Raw genomic sequence first — 19908 nt, 5'->3', positions numbered from 1 at the left:
GACAAGCAGTTCTGGCTGTGACTCAGGCCGATGTCGGGCGGTCGATCCACCGCATCGCAAATCGACTCGACTCTCTCGAGGCGTCGCTTCCCGTATCGGGACTAGCGCGTCACGTGGACTTTACGTCAGATCAGGTGATTGATTGATTATTTAATCGGTTTGCATCACGTGAAATCTATGCCAAGGCTCGCCTCCCAAAGTCTCCGCCCAGCGCCGAGAAAGGCGGAGGTCGCATTTTGTGTGTGGGGGAGCATCACGCAGTTACGGAGCACCGAGTGTCAATCTGCCTCTTGTGCTCATCGCTTTACTCCATATACTAAGCCCAGTGATCTTAAGTCTGCCCGACCATTATGTCGCTGCAATCTCCAAAGACCACCCCACGCCGCAATCTACTTGCCAAACAGCCGCTCCCGAAGCCGTCCAAACAAGTACCCCGCCTCCTGAACCCCGCCTCTAAAGCTGCAGAAATCCAGCTCCAAATGCCAGTCTGCTCCAACGACGCCGGAACCGCCGGGTCGAACGCGAAACGTAACCAGGATCGCGAGTTGCGGGTCATTGAGTTCGATGCCTCACGCGTACCCCAGCCGTTTCTCGATGGCGAGAAGGTTTTGCAGGAAATGAAAGATCTTCGAATGGTTAAAGAAGCAGCTCCCACGAGGAGCGTGTGATCGCGGAGTGTGATTCTCTTTACGGAAAACTTTCGTCGTAACTTTGAGGGATATGCAGTTCCATTTTTATATTGAGTGCGGAATTCGAGCGTTGCAAACACCTACCGTGTAAATCCAGGAACAAAACCCACAAAACACATTTTGCACGTACGTAGGTTCATCATAGCTTTCGGAGTCTTTTCCATGAATTTCTTGCTGATCATCGGGAGATCTTCATGTCATGACAGTCGCGCTGGGATGGCAGGGCCACGCGATCGCAGATCCGGGTAAAGGAACTCGGTTTGAAACAAGGGCCTCGAGATCTTCACCGGTATGTATCCTAATTTTATCCTTTCTTTTCTTCTCAAACTACGCTTCAATGTTTTCCTGTGATGGAACGTCAAAAAGACGACATCTGTTAACTCAGAAGGCGAAATAGCAGTCTCCCCAGATTATAGTGACCAGCTTAGAACGGACCGGCCGAATAGGGGTGTTCCCCCCAAGCAGGCCGCTTTAAAAGCCGACAACTACCCGTTGAGAGAGTGCATTCTCCCGCTCCCCGGGGATCCATTGTAACACACCTTATTCATGATATTACCGAAACCGTACTCCGTACGATGCCATGATTTCTCCAAGGGCATTTGCACGCCAGCCCGTGGTTTATCAATGCTTTCCCTCCATGGAGGACGTAAAATATATGGTCGGGCGCGCAAACTCGAACACCAATTATTGACGTTGCAGGGCCCTGATTTCTGTGCCATCCAAGAGAACGAATAGCACACTCCCTCTGGGCAGCAAAGATCCCCACTGATCAGCGTGGAAGCTTGTCAAATGCTGTGTCCTTGCCGAAAGGTAACCCTAAGAGAAGCCAATCGTACTATCACATGGTCATGGGAGGGGGAATAAGTTAAGCTCCCCCTGGTCTGTTACCCCGGAACCCCAAACCTTATACGGAGTAGATGACCCTAATACGATACATATCTGACCAGACGTCTTGGTGCCTCTGAATTTGGGGGAAACCAAGCATTCGAATGTAACCACAGTGCAAATTTCTATTTAGAGTGTCGAGTATGGTCTGATTTCCAAAACATGCAATCTTTGAAGGGAAATTAAACCACTTTGCCGGGAGGGGTTCTCGTCGAAACCGACAGGTCATTCTCGACATCGAAGAGAATTGGAGGGAACATGCAAACCCCCTCTCTTTTTTGAACAAATTTTGGACAAATCTTGATGATTTCGGCTGACCAAGATTTAACAAGTGCTGAGGGAAGCATGGGGCGAATGGCCTTAGCCAAGAGAGGCCCTCCAGCTGGGTTCCATTGCAGCCCCGTTCGTCGGAGATAGGCGGGATCAAATGCACCCAGAAATTGTTTCCTTGCTGGCCTTTGACCTCAAACCATCCCCCTCCGCCCTGCTGATCCAAACAAATCCTCATATTATTTAATATGGACAAGCCGCGCCACAGAGGCCAAGAGAAATTTCTGCAAGGGATTCCTGTCAGACGTTCAGGTTCATCTACATCATCAGAAAAAACAAATCTAATCTCGATCAATCAAAACTGAGACATGCTCGGCGGGAAGAGAATCTCTCCCCATGGGCATTGGACCGGCTCACTCCCACGCCGAATGGCTTCGGCTCAGAGACGTACGGGACGACTGTGCATTGCGGGGGTTTCCCGGTCATCATATGCCCGGCTTGGTCCCTCCGTCACTTCCGCAGAGAAGCCGAACGGTTCGGTCTCCATTTCACATCCCAGTGTTCCAACTCTCTACCGAAGGCAGCGTTATTGCCTCCTGCATAACCCCCTGACCTCAAGCGGCGTGATCCTGTTAACAGACTCAATGAAGGAGTCTTCCTCCCTTGGGGAGCTGCGGTCTATCCGGCTTGTTCTAGACTTTTTCTAGAAAGCAGAACCCTTTTCGGGAGTGATCCACATAGGTCCCCTGGGCGCTTAATTACATATATAGGAGGGCCCGCATGTAGTTCGGCCTTCAAATGAAGAATCAGCCCTCGGTTATACTGCCCATGCTTCCGTTTTTGACCGCCTGATATGGGCGGGGCATGCGACTCTGCCGCCGAAACTCCTATCCGGCCCGCCTGAAGTGCTCCTAGTGGGATCCTACGAGAAGCATTTTCTCGGATAACAACGGGTCTCAAGGCTCTATTTCATAGGGTGTCATTGAGTATGACTGCGGCGGGAGCGTGAGCCCTTCATGGCTCCTTCGCAGAGCCTAAAATGCCACAGCTCATATAAACCCCCAGCGTCTTGCCGTTGCTGATTCTGGTCCTGGAGCTCCCTGTGACACTTATTGCAATATTGTTGTCACAAGAACCCAGTGTGGAATATCTGTGGCCCTCTTAGCAATTTGCTATCTAAACATGAAGACTCTTGCTGTACTGGCGCTGAGCGCCATTGTCTGCCCTTCAGCTTGGGCACTCAAGCCGGTTGACGCAACGGAGAAGTTCTTGATTGAAACCGCTCCTGGAGAAACCCGTTGGGTTACAGAGGCCGAGAAGTTCGAACTAAAAGAGGTATGCATATTCTTTCTTTTAATAAACTACATCCTGCGCGTCGCATCATCGGCGTACGTTGTGCGTACAGCTAGTTATGATGCAGAAAGTCGTTAGTGCAACCAAGCTGACACCCCGTTTTGTTTGGAAGAAACACATCGACTTCTTCGACATTACAGACGAACAGGACCTGGACTTTAGCTTTGCCGCCGAGAAAGTCCTTGCCCAATTTCCTACGCAATTGAGATATGTGGCAGAAGCAAAACCTCTGGCAGCCCGTTTGTCTAAGGACACTATGCGGAGGAACCTCGAGAGGTTCTCTTCTTTCCACAATCGCTACTACAGATCGCAAACCGGAGTACAATCCGCAAATTGGCTGTTCGAACAGGCCAATGCGATTGTCTCGAACTCAGGAGCAGCGAGACGCGGTGCGACTGTGAGGAAATTCTCGCATAACTTCCAGCAGCCTAGTATTATCGTCACCATTCCTGGAAGGAGCAGGAATACCATCGTGGTTGGTGCTCATCAGGACAGCGTCAACAGCAGATCACCCACCAATGGCCGTGCCCCCGGAGCTGACGATAATGGAAGCGGTTCGATCACTATCCTTGATGCTCTCCGTGCTCTTTTGACATCGCCGAAAATTGCCCAGGGAGAGGCGCAGAACACGATTGAATTTCACTGGTATGCTGGCGAGGAAGCGGGCTTGCTCGGCTCACAAGACATTTTCAGACGATACAGGTCCGAAGGCCGTGCTGTCAAGGCCATGCTTAACCAAGATATGACCGGATTCACCAGACGTAGAGAGAGTGCTGGATTGCCAGAAGCTTTCGGCGTGATCACTGACAACGTCGATGCTGGTTTGAGCGAGTTCTGTAGACTGGTCATTAGAGGAGTAAGATGAAATGCCCCCCCCTTCTCAGCACACAATCCCTGTTCCGCTTGGAGACGCCATTTCTCCGCTGAAGATAAGGCTAAAACTTACTGACCTGCAAATAGTACACTGATATAACCTTCGTCAACTCCAGCTGTGGATACGCCTGCTCCGACCACGCGTCTGCCACCAGGAATGGCTACCCATCAGCATTCATTTTCGAGGCCGATCAGCCACACTCCAACCCTAGCATTCACACGACAAATGATGTCATCGGCAACGTCAACTTCGACCACGTAGAGCAACACGGGAAGCTGGTCATTGGCTTTGTTTACGAACTTGCGTTTACCAACCTTTAAAGGGGAAAACGCCTTGAGCATGACGACAAACTATGAACTGTCTTTTATAGCTTTCCAGGTCCTTATATATATGCATTATATATATTTGCTTTTGAGGGCTCCTATCTATATTTGAGCAATGCCCAAGTCCTCGAGTTCACACCTAGTTTTGCATGGAGTCAAAATTTGTCTAGTAGTCACAAACTCACAGGTTATGACCTGAATTGCAAAGGAGAAACAAGGGATGTTCTTAGGGGTTTATAGTCAGGATTGCTGGGGAGTGTAACGAAGGGAGTAGAGAGGTACTCCGTACTTCGTACAGCTCAAGGCATATGATAGAGCAACCATCAAGAATTTTTTTGAGGAGTCAGCAGGACAACTGTGAGGGGGCCCATCCGGACCGTGGAAAAGAGGGTCATAAGACATGATCGAGTAGACAATCAGGGGGTAATTAGCTAGGACTAACATATCCAGATGGCCTTTACCTCTTTGCAATTGCCATATAGGATTCCAATTCGCTGATCCAGAGAAGCCCAGTACTATAGGATTCAACATGTAGTACGGTAGTTGGTATGCTCTCGTGACGAGAGCCATTATCCACCCTAAGAATCTTACCACAAGTGTCGATCAGCCACATTGCGATTCGCCGAGAGACTGAGCCTGTTATCAAATCGAGCGCAGCATTGTTGGAATTTCTGAGATATACTGGTCAGGAGCTTCGGATTAAAGAATGTTATAAACTATTTCTAGTCTGAGGTCTTTATTCTGTGAATCAAAAAAGCCCATACATTGCTGCGTTTGAAATTCACATCAAGACTGAAAGACTGCCAAAGAAGAAAAAAGGAAATGCAAATCGATAAAACTCATTGAAACAGAAATGCCAAAATGACTTCGGAAACACAGCTCATCAAACATCAGTCGTTAATCACATCATATGTGTTGGATAAAGGGTAAAGGGTTACATCTCCTTGATAATCCGAAGCAAAGCACATGAATTCACAAGTGAAAAAAAAAAAAAAAAAAAAAAAAAAGAGGGGGGGTGGGGGACTTCAACATTCAAATGAGAAAATGATGAACATAAAGGGAAAGACGAATGCAAAAGGCACATATCTCGTAAGTAATCGTAACATCGTAAATCATAATAATGTCACATCCACCAGGGAGGATAATCCCAACAGGGTATGGCACAGCAAAGTTTCAGCTATCAAATGCGGACCTGGTTGGTTGAGGATAGTCCGATTCGACTGAGCTAGGGTTCACAGTCGCCTTCATATTGATCATCTGTCGCAGTTTATTTCTCTTCGCCTCGAGTCGCTCCCGCGCCTTTCTACGCTTAGTTCGAGCAATCCAATTTTGCATCTCGCTGAAAGACAGGAAGTATGGTAGAGCACGATCGTGGGCAGGTCGATCAGAGAGAGGAAGAGTGGTGCTAATAATGCTAGTATGGCTGTCATTCCTACGGCGCGGTGCTCGTAGCCGACTTCGATTCGAGACCCGACGTATGAGCGTCAGCGGGCCTTGGAAGATCCGCTTTTGCGGTATACCTAGAGAATTCCCAATGTATACATCGCCGGCTTGGCGGACGTTCTGAGATATAGGCATTCGCTGGACGGATTCGCCATCAGTGTCCGAATCTTTGAAATCTTCCCAGAATTCCCGTGGCCGCCAGAATGGATGGAGCTTGCTATCAATGTCCTTCCCGGCTTTGCGGTTCCGAAATTTATGAACAGGTTGACCTAGCTCCCCGGTATTGGAGTACTGCTTAGTGCTGAAGGTGCGACGCAGAGATTCCCAGCGGCGTGCAAGTCCGTTGCTGCTCTCTGTGCTGCTCGATGGCAGATGATTAGGCCGGTGTTTACTTATTTCAAGAGGTGTTGGGGGGATAACTTTAAGTGCTGGAGGCTTCGGTGGTGGTCTCGGGTTCCGAAGCGGGGAATTAATGCAAGCTGCTTGAAGTTGGGGCTCCATAATAGACGTATGTGTGTCAATTAAAGTCACCTCTAAATCCGTAGGCGAAGTTTGCAGCGTTTGTACCGCACGAGACTCGGGCTGCGTGTATTGTTCAACTAGTAAGAGTGATTTGTTGTTGTGGACAAAGAAAGGTATAGCGCGAGCCTCCGAGATTTCTATAGGGCCAGGCGACAAAGATTGAATTGAGTGCTGAAATGGTGTTTTTGGCAAAGAAGGAGTTTGTAATAAGGAGTCATTATAATGACTGTCAACGCAAAGACGGTTCTCGGTGTTATCTTGAGTATTAACGTCTTTGGGTACCGACTGTTCAATTTTCAAAGCAACTGGGTCTAAAATTCGGACATTTTCCTGGCCCTCTTGAGATTTCTGGTGTGCAAAGGACTGGGTGTCTTGTGCGATTTGATACTGCTGCAAGTTATCGGAAGTAAGCGATGTTGTTCGAGATGCGGTCCTACTGGTGGGTGCTGATAGAGACGACCGCCTTGCCGGAATCCTAGGCCGGGAAGTTATAGCTCGGCGAGCAGTATCACTTGACCTTCGCGGGTGAGGGAACGATTCAGACATAGTACGTCGTCTTCTTGGGAAGTCAAAAAATGCATGGGATGAATTTTTACCCTCAGGCGCCGTGGTTGGCCGACGATTTTCAACTATGGTACGAGTCCGTGAATGCTCCCTGCTGCCACATGTGGAAGATCTTAGGGACGATCGCCGCTGAGGGATGACCACAACCGGGATGATTTCTTCCGCTTCTTTTGGCTTGGGATAGGCCGTGGTCAATGCCAGAGACATGTCAGACATAATGCTAGAGCGGTCCTGGTCAGTTATTCGAGCATTCTTACGAACTAGGCGACGCCCCTGCTCTAAACCTCGTGACATATCGCGATTCGAATGGGAAGCCGGCGAACTAACGGAACGTAAGGACTCCGCTTTTCCGGTATGACGCAAGGTTTGCTTCTTTCGAGGCGGAGAATCGATGATAATCGCTTCAATTGTCGATGATGCAGATACTGCTGAAAGGCGGCAAGAATGTTTGTCACGGTCCTCAGGCACCTGCCACCCAATATCCTTTGCAAATTTCTCGATAGAGGCGCTAGTTACGACACCCTTTCCTTCCTTCAGTCGCTCCCGCAGAGGCCTTTCGCGATTAGTTTGCGATTCTAGTCCTTGACGTGATTCCTCCCAGGATTTCATTCCCGGTGACGTTTTATTACCATTCACTATGTCTCTGTTTTGCCGTTGATTCCTTGCTCTTGGTAAATCAGCCTTGTCAGGGCCATGCTCTTTCCTATCTCTGTCAAAGGCATCAAAACGACGAGAACATGCTGATTCATTTTCCTTCTTCGTCCGTAACGCACTCTCTTGAGAGCCCAAGCTAGAGTGGTGGCCAGGACTACCGACTGTATCGTACGAAACCAGAGGGAGAGGTAGTAGAGATTTCGGCGGTGGCAAAGCAGATATCCCAGCTCCATTTATACCTTCTAAATCGTCATCTGAAGATAACACCTCACGGGCAGTTTTGAAGGACTCGGCTTTGGACGACATGGATGTGAAGTTGCGATACTGCGCAGGTCGTTTGCGGCCATCCGGTGCAGACCGTGGTGGTGTTATATCTGGGGTCAGAATGTTTGCTTGGCGTGTTGGTGTTGCATTTGTGGAATCGGACGTTTGGGGTTGTGAAGCGTCAATAGGCAAGGTTAGCGGCGACTGCTTTTTCGATTCGAGTGTCAATGACGGTGGCGTTAGGGGTAGGGTCGGTGCGGGTTGAGGAAAGATAAATCCATTTAGCAGAGGGCTGTCAGCGCGCGGGCCATCACTATCGTTAGATGAAGTAAGTTCGACATCGTGGGTGACATCCCTCTTTCTCGGAAGCACCTTGTGAGATTTCAGGTGTGGTCTATCGACAGATACCGTTGGCAACACGCTTTGGGATATATCCATTGCTGTTATCTTGGCGAGAGCATATCCTATTACGATAAACGTGACTGGCAGATCGTGGCTTCAAAAGCTGTGGCGATATCTCGAGAGCACACCACTATGAACATAGCACTCGATCGAAGAGTGTGTTCAGGATATACCTAACACGGCATCCCATAGCGAGACAGCCGAGTAGGTGAGCCCTTTCCAACCTCGATCCCGATATAGCAAAGCCAAATAACTCAAGGGAAGCTTCCACAGGGGCGGGGGGGTCCTTCTTTCAGAGTTCCGGGTGGTATTCGCCCTCCAGACAACGAGCAGCGTTCAAAAAGCGGCGTGCGAGGACGGAGGTTGGCACAGGGCAGATGTACGGGATTTGCACGACAAGAGTGTGATGTCCGGAAGGGATCCAAAGGAAAAATTACAAGTTTTGTTCTTTTCTTTTCTTTTCTTTTTTTTGGGGGGCGTGTCGAGAGCGAGAGAGACTTGAGAAGAAAAGGAATGGACGGAGACGGAGGGTGACTGAAGCTTGAGTTGATGATCATGGTATGATGACGACTTAGAAAGGAGATACGGTTACATCTTAGTTACACGCACTGGGTCCATTAATAACACTCACAGCTAAACCTAATTAAGCTTCTTGGTCGAACGCAAACCCAATCAGATATGGTTACGTAAATAGAGCTAAGCCGTATTGGAAATCATGCAATTACGTCCACGTGGTTGCACGCCCCCACGAATCTGAAACTCTGACATTGAAGTATGAAGATGGCAGCTCTGCACGTCATTCACTACCAACGGACAGAGCACCGGTTTCTGTTCCAGGTTAGAGACAATCTGGATGTCTAACAGCCTTGCCACTGCAATGAATTTGTGGGACGATTCAAAAAGGACCTGGCTTGATCCAGCATGGTTTATGGGGACATTTGTCTGGTCAATATCGCTTGGAACACAGAGCTATTGCACTCCAATGGTTCCAAGAATCCGAGCTGTAGCGGTTCGGGATGCCGCGCCTCACTTCTCGGGTGTATAGAAGTGGCCGCGAGTCCCACGAAGTATTGTCCTGTTTATCCGAGTATGGACACACGATTCAGTTGCAAATGCCCTTACAACACATGAAACTAAGACAACCCATCCCCTTTCATTAAAACTGGGAAGGCGTCTCCAGTTGGAGATGTTTTGCCGGCTTGATTCTCGGATGGAGGATTACGTCCCTGGCCATTAGCTGCTGGCTGTGGCGGCGGTCGTGCTCGGACGAAGATACCCTGTTGACCCGCATGTCGAAACCCGTTTTGCAGGGTTTCAGTTACGGCGCCACAATTTTGTCGCTTAAAGGGAATTTGGCACTGGAGTGGAAGTTGATGAAAGCCAAGTCTTCATGGCCCTTTTGGTCTGGGGATGCCAGAGTATTCGCATCCCCCCACACCGCGATTGTTTTGACCCCGAATTAAAAGCACCAAAGAAACGGCGTTGACAAGTCGCTGAAAGGCAAGGAAGGGACAATGGCCCACACCGGTTATCTATATGGCCCGGTATATCAGCGCGATGGAAGAGTGGAAGATGCACTCATGCTAGATCTCCTCAGCCCGCGCCCGTTGCCTCTTAGAGTCGATGCTACCAAATTTAGGAGGTTTGACTCCAATTTCACCTTGGGGGGAAATAAACGCATCAAAGGTGGCTGATCACCCCATTTCGGTTCGAATCTATTCGGCTGATTGTTTCCGCCCCTTCGGAGATTTCATGGAGTGTTAGGGATGAGATACGGGGAAGAGTATACCTACCCTGACCTTTTGGTCGGGAAGTGTCCAGGATGCCGTGAGAGTCGGACGATAGCTAATATCAAAATGCAGAGAGGATGAACACATGGAGCAGTAAGCCTGGCTTACTGTGACGAGGCGTATTGCTCACTGACGAACCGTCAGTTACATACGTCATGAGCTGATCCCTTGCGGCTTCAGGGAACTCACTTCCCCCGCGTTGTTAGTTCCTGGTGCCGGTCTTGGCGCCCCTGTTGAGGCCGCCCTATCAGATTCCTGCAGCGATGTCCATTTTCAAAGAAATACGCAAGAAATAGGTGATCATCTCTATCTCCCTTCAGTTTCATGATACTCCCCTTGGTAATTTCGATGTATGTTTGGTCTTCGAAGATTATCTGACAGTGCGTAGACTTGTCTCAGAGTCATATTTCTCGTCCGGTGGAGAATGAAGCTTCTGCCGGCTCTCCAATGTTTCTTTCAAGGCGGGAGACTGAGGGATTGACATGGTTATGATCAATGGTTGTGGCGTTTAGAAAATGGATTGTGAGAGCTCCGCTTGCGCATCTAATAAAGGAAATGGAGAGCATATTTGAAAGATGGAGGGGGAAAAGCGCTCAACCCATCAAAGCCGGCATCGTAAACACATCTCTCATTGCTATGTACTGCACAACTAAAAAATGAGCTAGGTAACATTTCCTTGAAGTCAGACCTGCCGGATTATCTGTAAAGCCAATCCCAGGCCATCCTCGCAGAGCTATGTGGTACACACTACACTGAATTTCCGGATGGGCGATCAGCTTTAAAAAGTTCTGACACGAGAGCCTGGACTCCCAGACTCGCTGAGCAATTACTTTGCAGCCAGAGTTGATAAAGGATCGCCCGCCAAGCTTTTTAAACCGTTTGCGAACCCCCAGACGGAGTACTCAGACAAGTTAGTTATTTTTCACCCGCGCGGTTATTTCGTGAGCAGAGATTTGGGTTGCAACAGGCGTGCCTCATGCCCTCAGCTTCCCCGGAATCGTCTCTGCCGACAATAGCAGACCAAAGATTTCCATTGCTGACTGCGGTAGCGGCAGTTTCATTAACATTCAGCCGTCCTCATTTTTCCGGGACTAACATCCTGGATCATGGCGGACGAAGATCTCTGGTTTGACACTGATTTGGAAATTATTCTATCAACAATGCAAGCGAAAGCTATTTCGGATATCAGTCAAGCGTTCCATTCGACATCGATACAAAAGAACTCTGGACCTGGGATTATTCTTTCGGCCCTGGACATCCAATTTTTCAATTGCCCGCCCCTGCCATCCAATACCACTGGGTTGGATAATATGATCGTATTGGCTCCATTTTGCCTGGATACCTTGGATGAACTGGCGAGCAGAGGAGCAGAGTATATCCTAGCCCATTTTCCCGATAACATGATAATTGATTCGGGGCTAGACTCTGTGTCTGGCTTTGGCAATGTCAATCGGACTCAAGGCGACGATTTCAAGTCCAAAGTATTGGATGGTGAGAAGCTCCAGATCACTTTTAGCCGTCCACAGCAAATAGTACAGCACTATTCTGAAACAGAGAACACAATGTCTGGAGGATCTATGAGTTCTTTCAGTTCCTAGGCTCCAACCTTGGAGTTGGATCCTGCTCCTTTTATCTCTACTTCAGGCGGGTCAATCCTATCCACAATCCCAACAGCTCAAGGGGCATATGGAATCATGTCTGGCACTTCAATGGCCACTCCATATATTGCTGGTGCTGTTGCATTGCTAATGGAAGCCAGAGGCAAGATGGATCCCAAATCAGTTACCATGGTTTAATGGCACAATACACCCTGCGTTCGGCCCTATTCCCTCTGGATCGTTGGAATTTGTTTCTGTTCCTTCTGCGCTGTTGGCAGATGGTAAATCGATAGCCGAAGGGAAATTCACCTTGAAGGCCACAGCACTTAGATGGAAGGGTGGTCCGAACAACCAGAGGGACTGGGAGGGATTCTCATCACCTCCTTTCACTATTGGGTTATATGATTGAGTCTTTGGGGACAGACCTAGATCTCTGATGAGACGTCGAGGTCAAAGGAGGCGGACCTGCAACATTTGTTCGTTTTACGGAACTTGATTCTGAGGCACTTCTCCCTCCTCTGGATGGTCAGATGGAAGGGTGGAATTCTTATTTGTTTTGAATTAGTACAGGGTAACTAAGTAGATGGTGTTGTAATAAACGGTTATCACTCCTGGCAAATTTTATACATAAAGCTCGAGAATGAGCAATCAGTGTTATCACATCAGCCGGTTATTCGCTCAAGAATTCCCTTTTCCTCCCTTCTTGCTCCCGCCCTCAACTATTTAAATGTTACCTGCTGACCAGAGCTTCTAAAGAAACTCGCATGGTTTGACTAGCCTTATCTAGCCCTTTAGCACCCGATTTCTCTAATCTTTGCTAACTTTCGTAAATACTACATTTGAAGATCCGTGTGAAAGTTTCCTATGCTCCGAGGATGGGAGGCGGCCTCTGGCTCTCTCCCGGCATATTTTTGAAGGCCGTGAGACAATATAAGTACATCTGGAGAAACCAATTGTTGGGACACGGGCGAGGTATCGATGGTTTTCTCGCGCCGACCCTTGTTCACGCTTGGTCACGCTCCCGAGCCTCGGTGGGAGTGGTGGAAACACTTCGATCATGACCACGCCACGAGCTCTGAGCGAGAAATCATGACCCATCCGGCTCTATGAATAGAATGACTCAATGAGGAACCACCCAATGTCTCGCCCTAAGCCGCTGTTTTCAAGCAGGGCTGTCGACTCCACCATCGTGACTTTTGTAACCATCGCTTTGGTTGGCTCAAATCATAGCGATGTGGCTATCAGCACCACAAAGGTTTTCAGCCACAGTCTCACATGGTAGTTACCATGGCTTAGGTTTGCAGAAATGATCAGCTCAGGCCATTCAACCACAATCCTGAAGTTATAGGTCACAGGGACCGCAGGTGGTTTATGCAACTGCGAGTCTGAATTCAAGCTGGTCTCGGGCAGTTACCGGTAGCCTTGCTTCGGGGCGGCCCGAGAGGAATCCGGGAAAAGGTCATCGGCGGAGAGAGCAGGAAGCCCAGGCCAGTGGCGGAAACCGGCTGCTCCGAGGAACCCCCCGTCTGAACGCCCTAAAGGGATCTGGTCTCTTGAATCGCCGTCCCCCTTCGAGGTAATGCCCGCCGATGTCGCTGCCGACACCCGCCCGTCAGCGTCCGGGCGTTTTTTTCCCACCGTTCCGCTCTTTTTTCGCGATGAGGCTTGGCGCTATGACATCGGCGGTCACCTGAATCGCCGTCACCACAGCTGCGCTTCGGGTCGTTCTCCGCGGACTCGAGATGGGAAATGAGAAACTCCGTACGGATACTCCGCACACTACTATTATTGGCATCCTCGATTCGGAGATCCTTTTTTGATCCATTTACAGTGGACTCGTTGTCGATCACAGAGTGGTAACTACAGGGCCATTATTGGTTGGCCGTGCTTAGTTACATGCAGGGGCTTACATACTTACATGGAAAGGAAGCTGTTCGGGCATTGGATTTTGCCCAAGCCTTTTTTGGCTGGCAATTTTTGTTTGGATTTCACAACACCGGAAATGTGCGCTTCATTATAGCTGCTGGATGATGCTGTGTTGTGATCCAGAGCCCCCTTCAAAAGGCGTAGAGAGGATCGTTTCTTGTTCGGTTCAAGCAGAAAGCTCCTTCAACAGGACATGTTTGGATGTGTGCGGTGCGTAGCCAAGTTGGACAAGGGAGGCAAAAACGAAAGGAGTAACCAAAAAGACGCCATCCGGCACTGAAGGCTCATCGGCGGCGTGGAGAGTGACGCGGAGTGCCCCAGGAAATGGCGCCCAGCGACGCCCCCTATTGGCGGTGGGGCGGACAGCCGGCTGTCTCAAGCGGCGCTGGCGAGCAAACTAATCACTAATCGTCATCGCTGCCCGCCTGTCCACCCTTGTATCTTCCATAGAATTTTGCCGCAAGCAGTGCATCAAAAGTCAGGTTCCGAAATTTTCTTGATTCCTCTCTGCCTGGGAAAAATCCCCTGTGAAAAAAAGAAAACAACTTTTTCTACTTTCATTGTTGCCCGCCAGAAGGACAAGGCTGCTTCTAGGACAGCCCGAGTCAACAACCCTTCTTTTCTTCGATTCGCGGCCTTTTGACGCTTGCTTGGTCTGTAGTCATCTTCTTCTTCTCTCTTTTCCCTTTTTATTTCCTTTTTTTTTTTCCCCTCTCGTGCCTTTTCCCACCGTTGGTTGACTCCTCCCACCCTTCTCGCTCCAAATTTTGGGGCCAAACACAGAGAGAGGACTGACAGTCAGCGACCCAGGTCCACCCATCCCTCTCAAAACCCCCCCCGGGTGTCGTCATACCCCGTTTAGTCACCTTTCCAACTCTTAGCACCAACAACCGTTTACCTGTCTCCGAGATTCCATCCCTAGAAAGGGGAGTCTTCCTTGTGATTTTCCCTGCTCTTCTTCCCATCATCCATGCGAGTCACGCAGCCAAATCCACCATGAGTACCATACAGAGCCTTAAAAATTTCATCCGCCATGGGAAACAAGCCCGCGCTGGTACCCCTCATGGCGAACCTACCACCAATGTCACCGCCGTCCACGTGGAGCGCCAGAGAGAACCACAGTCACAGCAGCCACAATATGCCGGGTTCGGTGGCCTTGACCACACGGCCGCGAAGTACGACCAGAAACACCCGCAGCCGTCGCAGCAGGAATCCGCCGCTACCGTGAAACCCTCTCGTGCCCATGAACAGGAGATCGAACAGATTGTTGCCGAGGAGAAATTGAACAGCTCTACAATGCCTTCCTACCCGGGCCTGGAGCGCTGGATACTACTAAAGAAGATGGGCGACGGTGCGTTCAGCAATGTGTACCGCGCTCGGGACAGCACAGGAAAATACGGCGAGGTCGCGATCAAGGTGGTTCGCAAGTTCGAGATGAGCGCCAAACAGGTACGCGCCCCCAAACATTACTCCTCTATAACACCTGCGGGAATCACCCTTTGCTCTTCGTTTCTTTCCTAGTTATACCCAATTCGCTTGTTAGAATGTTTGCCTTCCTATTGCTGCAAAACAAAAAAAGAAAGAGAAAAAAAAAAAAAAAAAAAAAAAAAAAGGGGGTTTATTTGGTTTATCGAGTGCCAACTTGGCGGTCCTTTTCTAGGGAGATCGTCATCTTCATCCGGACCTCAAAAAGAAGCCTCATGTAGTAGAGGTGAGCCTCCACTCATCCTTCTGGGGTTGGCTCTTGGGTCCTTTAATGCCAATTCTGCCTCTTAAGATGCCAAGAAGTCAGCTCTTACTGTGTTCCGTGAGCTGATAGTCTATTTGCCATGTAGCGAGCCAACATCCTCAAAGAAGTTCAAATAATGCGCCAGCTAGATCATCCAAATATCGTCAAGTTGATCGAATTCTCCGAATCTCGACAATTCTACTACATCGTCCTTGAATTGTGCCCCGGCGGCGAGCTATTCCATCAGATCGTTCGTTTAACCTACTTTAGCGAGAATCTAAGCCGTCATGTCATCGTTCAGGTTGCAAAGGCGATAGAATATTTGCATGAAACGTCCGGGGTCGTCCATCGGTAAGCCCCAGACACCAGTCCTTGGTATTCCCGACGTGATACTGATAATTTCCCAGCGATATCAAACCTGAAAACCTATTATTCTATTCCATCCCTCATGTCCCGACAAAAAATCCCAAGCCTCCCGTCCCTGGTGAAGAAGACAAGGTGGATGAAGGAGAATTCATCCCAGGAGTCGGTGCGGGCGGAATTGGCACGATCAAAGTTGCCGATTTTGGTCTATCAAAGGTCATTTGGGACAGTGAAACAATGACACCATGTGGCACGGTCGGTTATACGGCTCCTGAAATTGTCAAAGACGAGAAATATTCGAAGAGCGTCGACATGTGGGCCCTGGGATGTGTTCTCTATACACTTCTGTGCGGTTTTCCTCCGTTCTACGACGAGAGTATCCAGACCTTGACCGAGAAGGTTGCGCGTGGCCAGTATACATTCTTGTCCCCCTGGTGGGATGATATCTCAAAGTCTGCGCAAGATCTTGTGTCACACTTACTTACGGTCGATCCCGAAAAACGCTACACAATTCGTGAGTTCCTAAACCACCCATGGATCCGTCAAACAAACGAGGAGACGCACGCAGCGGAGGATGCCCCGCCACTAGCTACCCCTCTAGCGATCCAAAATCAACTTCTCGAGACACCTTTTAACGATAAAAGGGTTGATTTCCGCTCCCCCGGCGCAATAAACCTTCGTGAAGTCTTCGATGTCGGATACGCCGTCCATAGGCAAGAAGAAGAAGCCAAGCGGCGGAAAAATTTCAAACAAGGCTACCGTGGTGCCAACATGGCAGGACCCTACCGGGGCGACCTCAATCCCGTCACAGAAGACTATGACGATGAATACGACGACGATGATGATGATGAAGAAATGCTTTATTACGACCACGACAACTATGCCGCTGCTACATCCTCTCTCCCGTCCAAGGTCCGCCGCACAGATGCTACCGATGTAGCAGGAATGGAATCAAAGCTCCGTGCAACAAACTTGGGATCATCGCAGCCGAGTGCCGCCGCACAGGCAAGACAAGCAGCTGCCGGTGCGGGTCAAGGACGCAGATATCATCACTATCAGCAACCTGGCGGGTATGGACAACACAGCGCCGCCGTTGCAGCAGCGGCACGGGAGACTGCGGCTATATCGGCGAACCAGCCCTTCGAACTGAGTCTCGACAATGCGACCTTGTTGGAGAGGAGAGGACGGCGGCTAGGACAGGCCGCTTCGTAAAGAGGAAAAAAGAAACAAGAAAAAAATTCCGAAAATTGGTGTCCCTTCTATCTTCCCCTTTTCTTTTGTTTGAAACTAAAGGCTTCAATTATTGGGGCTTGACGTCCGGGTTTGGTTTTCCGGTGTTATTTTGTATTTTCTTTTGCATTTGCGCCATCTGCGCCATTCGATACTGCACGCGAGAGTTGGGCTGTAGATACCAGAGTATACATACTTTTACCTTTTCCTTTTCCTTTTTTTTTTTTTTTTTCCAACGCCAATTTATAAATATTGGCCATGGATCTTTGTGTCCTTTTAGCATGGCATATGAGTTCAGCATGAAGGTCATATCGAAACCCCACGAACGGCTTTTGCATCATTGCATGGAAGAGTTACTTGCTTCAATTCAAGTTCCCTTTTCTTTTTAAATATGGTACACATATGCCGTCCCAGGTGGGGAAGCGGGACTTCATTTCGTGGAAAGATTCTCTTCAAAACTTCACTACACAGCCCTTATTGTTTCTTGATGCATTCTTCGGATAGGTTTTAAGCACTAGAATGAAGGAGCATGGGTAACTAGTCCTGAATGGAATAAAAGAGGACACATTAGACAGAAGGAACTTCATGAATTTGAGACTCGACAACATCTCACCTTAGACCCCCAACCTATTACCCCAAGACTTAGGGGTAAGCTGATGCAGATGCTGAATGCAGACAGGTGCAATAGAGAATAGCTTGAAGTCCTGATTCTCCCTGTCCCTAGAGAAGTTAATAGTTGAAGCTACGAGATGATTGTATGCTGATAATATTATAAAAGATAGCTAGGGATGAGATTGGCAGCCCTATTTGGAAGAGAAGCTCCAGGTATAGAGAGACCCAATGTGAAAGATATTGGAAATAGAGAGTACCATGTTGCTGGCTGAGCTCCTTTCCCCACAAATTTAGTGCATCACTGCCTGCGTTGGCTCATTAACTGAATGTCTCCGGATTGATCTGTATAAGAGGCTCTTGTACATACTCAATCCCACTCACTGCGGCTGATTGAATCTGAATATGCCTCTTCACTACTATTTAAAACGCCCAATTTACAACGCCCGATCACGCAGGATCCTAATCCTTCCAAACTCTTGATAATATCTCACCTGCGTATCCAGATAGCTAGTACGGTTATGTCGCGGCCTTAATTTGGTCTTGATACCATTGCCGTTGGATCGAGGATGATGTGGAAGTTGATCAAGCATCAGCGATGGGCGCTGATGGCCACCGTTGGCACATAGTCGCAATCACCACGCTTTTTGTGCTTGCACTTTTAGGATCCTAAGACCTAATGGACGGACGGTGTAGTACGATAGGATATAAACCATTGCATCAAAATTGAAAAACAATGTCGGGATAGCCTGGATGTATCAGGGAAAAGTTGGATGACACTCCATAGGCCTTTCCTAGATTCATGGTGATCAGTTACGATGATGTTTGAGGCCCGTAATTTAGGACTTGGACTCGGCAGATTTGGAAGCGATTGACACTACCAGTGGTTGAGGACTCGGGGCCAAAGGCGCCATCTGGCAGGGCTGGGAATGGCACGTTAAATGTGGCCCAAGTCCTAGCTTATTACCGCGGGGTTCATACTAATAGCATGCCTTTCCGTCCACGCACAACCTGCTTTTTGTGTGGTCTGATGATGAGGTGGATTTTAATTCCTGCCAATGATCTTGAACTTGGGGGTCAATAGCCGGCCACACATTTAATGGATGCACGGCAGCGCGCGAAATCTGTCCCACTGTAGACAGCGCACACAAAGCAGATTTTCTGCTCAAAGAAGTCTCCAACAAATTAAAGGAAAGCGGTATGGAATTCCCAGTCCTACATTTTCCAAGATTTTCACGGGCGAAAGTAGGGTGCGATGCATCTGAGTTGCCTCTGGCGTCCCGGCAGGGCTTACAAGGAACTCAGCATTGGGCGACAGGATGCGCTGTCACAGAAGTTATCTTGTGGTGCCCAGTGCGACGGGGCAGAGACATGTAAAGACCCAGTCACAAAACCCCACGGTAATCTCGGGCAGTAATAGGAAAGAGACCTAGGATATCCTTCATTGACGACCAGAGCCTCTAGTCCAACCTCCGGCTACCTACCTTAGGATGCAGATTCAGATAAAAATAAGTGGTCAGTGCATGGCCGATGACGCTTGGCCACGTCGGGTTAGGCCCGTACTTACATAACCCGTATCCGGCGGTAACCAACAATACGGGTTTCGCTGGGCGTACAGGGTTCTGCGCAGGGTGATCCGACAACAGAATGGTGTTCGGTAATTTTGTCGGAAACCCTACCTAACCTTAGTTTAGTTACTTACCACCGATCTTCGCCAAAAACAGACACCCGACTGGCCTGCAGGTGATATCACATTCGCAGGGTCGCCACTCTGGGCATACCGAATGGCTGCTTTTTTATAAGGATAATGACGGAATAATAGCACAACCCCTCGCATCGTCTCTGCCTTACCGAGCACGCTGGCCTGAACCCCCCAGGGCGCGGCGGTTCCTTTCTCCTGGAGAGCCCGCAAGCAAGCTCAGGCGGATCGGGTGGGTCCAGGACTCCAAGCTAGCCCACGTAAGGTTTAGCGCTGTGTCCTCAGTTACGGCCTTTTGGGCGATACAAACTCCTTACAGAGCCGATATTTTACAACCGCCCACCTCGTTGCACCTCATCCGCCCTCTTGAACCTGAGCGAGTGCAGCCTCCTCCGCATCCCCAGACGAAGCAATACCGTTCTCGACATCTTCTCTCTCTTCCCCAGGCTCTCTCACTGTCCAAAATTCACTTTCAATATCGCTTTCCTCGCATACTCTCCAAAATCCTAAGATCCTCATCCTTCTTTTAACCCAGAGTTTGGACTCCCGTTTTCTGACCTGCGTCCTGCCACCCATGTCCATTCCACTCCTTTAGCGCAGTTGGTGTTGCACGCACGCACGCATCTATCTATCTATTTATCTATCTATCTCGTCCTCGTCTTCATATCCATCGAGCATATACGGTAGGGGGGAGGTAGAACTTACCTTGCCTCTTAGGAAG

General features: G+C 49.2%; 7 protein-coding genes across 7 annotated transcripts; 4 read left to right on the top strand and 3 right to left on the bottom strand.

The window, feature by feature from the left end:
* Window positions 1-350: 350 nt before the first annotated feature.
* On the top strand, window positions 351-668 carry CIMG_04519 (uncharacterized protein; the record flags this gene model as incomplete). The annotated part of the gene is made up of 1 exon (XM_001245077.2): window positions 351-668. The coding sequence occupies one exon, from the start codon at window positions 351-353 to the stop codon at window positions 666-668; it is 318 nt and encodes a 105-aa protein (XP_001245078.2).
* A 2358-nt stretch (window positions 669-3026) lies between these two features.
* On the top strand, window positions 3027-5125 carry CIMG_04518 (leucine aminopeptidase 2; the record flags this gene model as incomplete). Its single annotated transcript, XM_001245076.2, has 3 exons — window positions 3027-3179; window positions 3250-4053; window positions 4158-5125. The coding sequence occupies 3 exons, from the start codon at window positions 3027-3029 to the stop codon at window positions 4389-4391; spliced, it is 1191 nt and encodes a 396-aa protein (XP_001245077.2). The 3' UTR covers window positions 4392-5125.
* A 442-nt stretch (window positions 5126-5567) lies between these two features.
* Window positions 5568-8705, bottom strand: CIMG_04517 (uncharacterized protein; the record flags this gene model as incomplete). The annotated part of the gene is made up of 1 exon (XM_001245075.2): window positions 5568-8705. Exon 1 carries the CDS (start codon window positions 8277-8279, stop codon window positions 5568-5570), a length of 2712 nt encoding a protein of 903 aa, XP_001245076.1. The 5' UTR covers window positions 8280-8705.
* A 2434-nt stretch (window positions 8706-11139) lies between these two features.
* CIMG_04515 (uncharacterized protein) lies at window positions 11140-11829 on the top strand (the record flags this gene model as incomplete). The annotated part of the gene is made up of 2 exons (XM_001245073.2): window positions 11140-11614; window positions 11678-11829. 2 exons carry the CDS (start codon window positions 11140-11142, stop codon window positions 11827-11829), a joined length of 627 nt encoding a protein of 208 aa, XP_001245074.2.
* Window positions 11830-12438: 609 nt separating this feature from the next.
* Window positions 12439-13573, bottom strand: CIMG_11331 (uncharacterized protein; the record flags this gene model as incomplete). Its single annotated transcript, XM_012358413.1, has 6 exons — window positions 12439-12464; window positions 12570-12735; window positions 12907-12967; window positions 13046-13226; window positions 13322-13442; window positions 13550-13573. The coding sequence occupies 6 exons, from the start codon at window positions 13571-13573 to the stop codon at window positions 12439-12441; spliced, it is 579 nt and encodes a 192-aa protein (XP_012213836.1).
* Window positions 13574-14013: 440 nt separating this feature from the next.
* CIMG_04514 (CAMK/CAMK1/CAMK1-RCK protein kinase) lies at window positions 14014-17269 on the top strand. Its single transcript, XM_001245072.2, has 4 exons — window positions 14014-14210; window positions 14368-15006; window positions 15393-15637; window positions 15694-17269. Exons 2-4 carry the CDS (start codon window positions 14554-14556, stop codon window positions 16859-16861), a joined length of 1866 nt encoding a protein of 621 aa, XP_001245073.1. The 5' UTR covers window positions 14014-14210; window positions 14368-14553; the 3' UTR covers window positions 16862-17269.
* A 1555-nt stretch (window positions 17270-18824) lies between these two features.
* On the bottom strand, window positions 18825-19615 carry CIMG_04513 (uncharacterized protein; the record flags this gene model as incomplete). The annotated part of the gene is made up of 5 exons (XM_001245071.2): window positions 18825-18917; window positions 18973-19094; window positions 19191-19225; window positions 19340-19460; window positions 19531-19615. 5 exons carry the CDS (start codon window positions 19613-19615, stop codon window positions 18825-18827), a joined length of 456 nt encoding a protein of 151 aa, XP_001245072.2.
* Window positions 19616-19908: the final 293 nt, after the last annotated feature.

This window comes from Coccidioides immitis (genome assembly GCF_000149335.2).
Source record: "Coccidioides immitis RS genomic scaffold supercont3.4, whole genome shotgun sequence".
NCBI lineage: Eukaryota > Fungi > Ascomycota > Eurotiomycetes > Onygenales > Onygenaceae > Coccidioides > Coccidioides immitis.
Note: the sequence above shows the minus strand (reverse complement) of the source record. Positions and strands in the feature narration are given on the sequence as shown.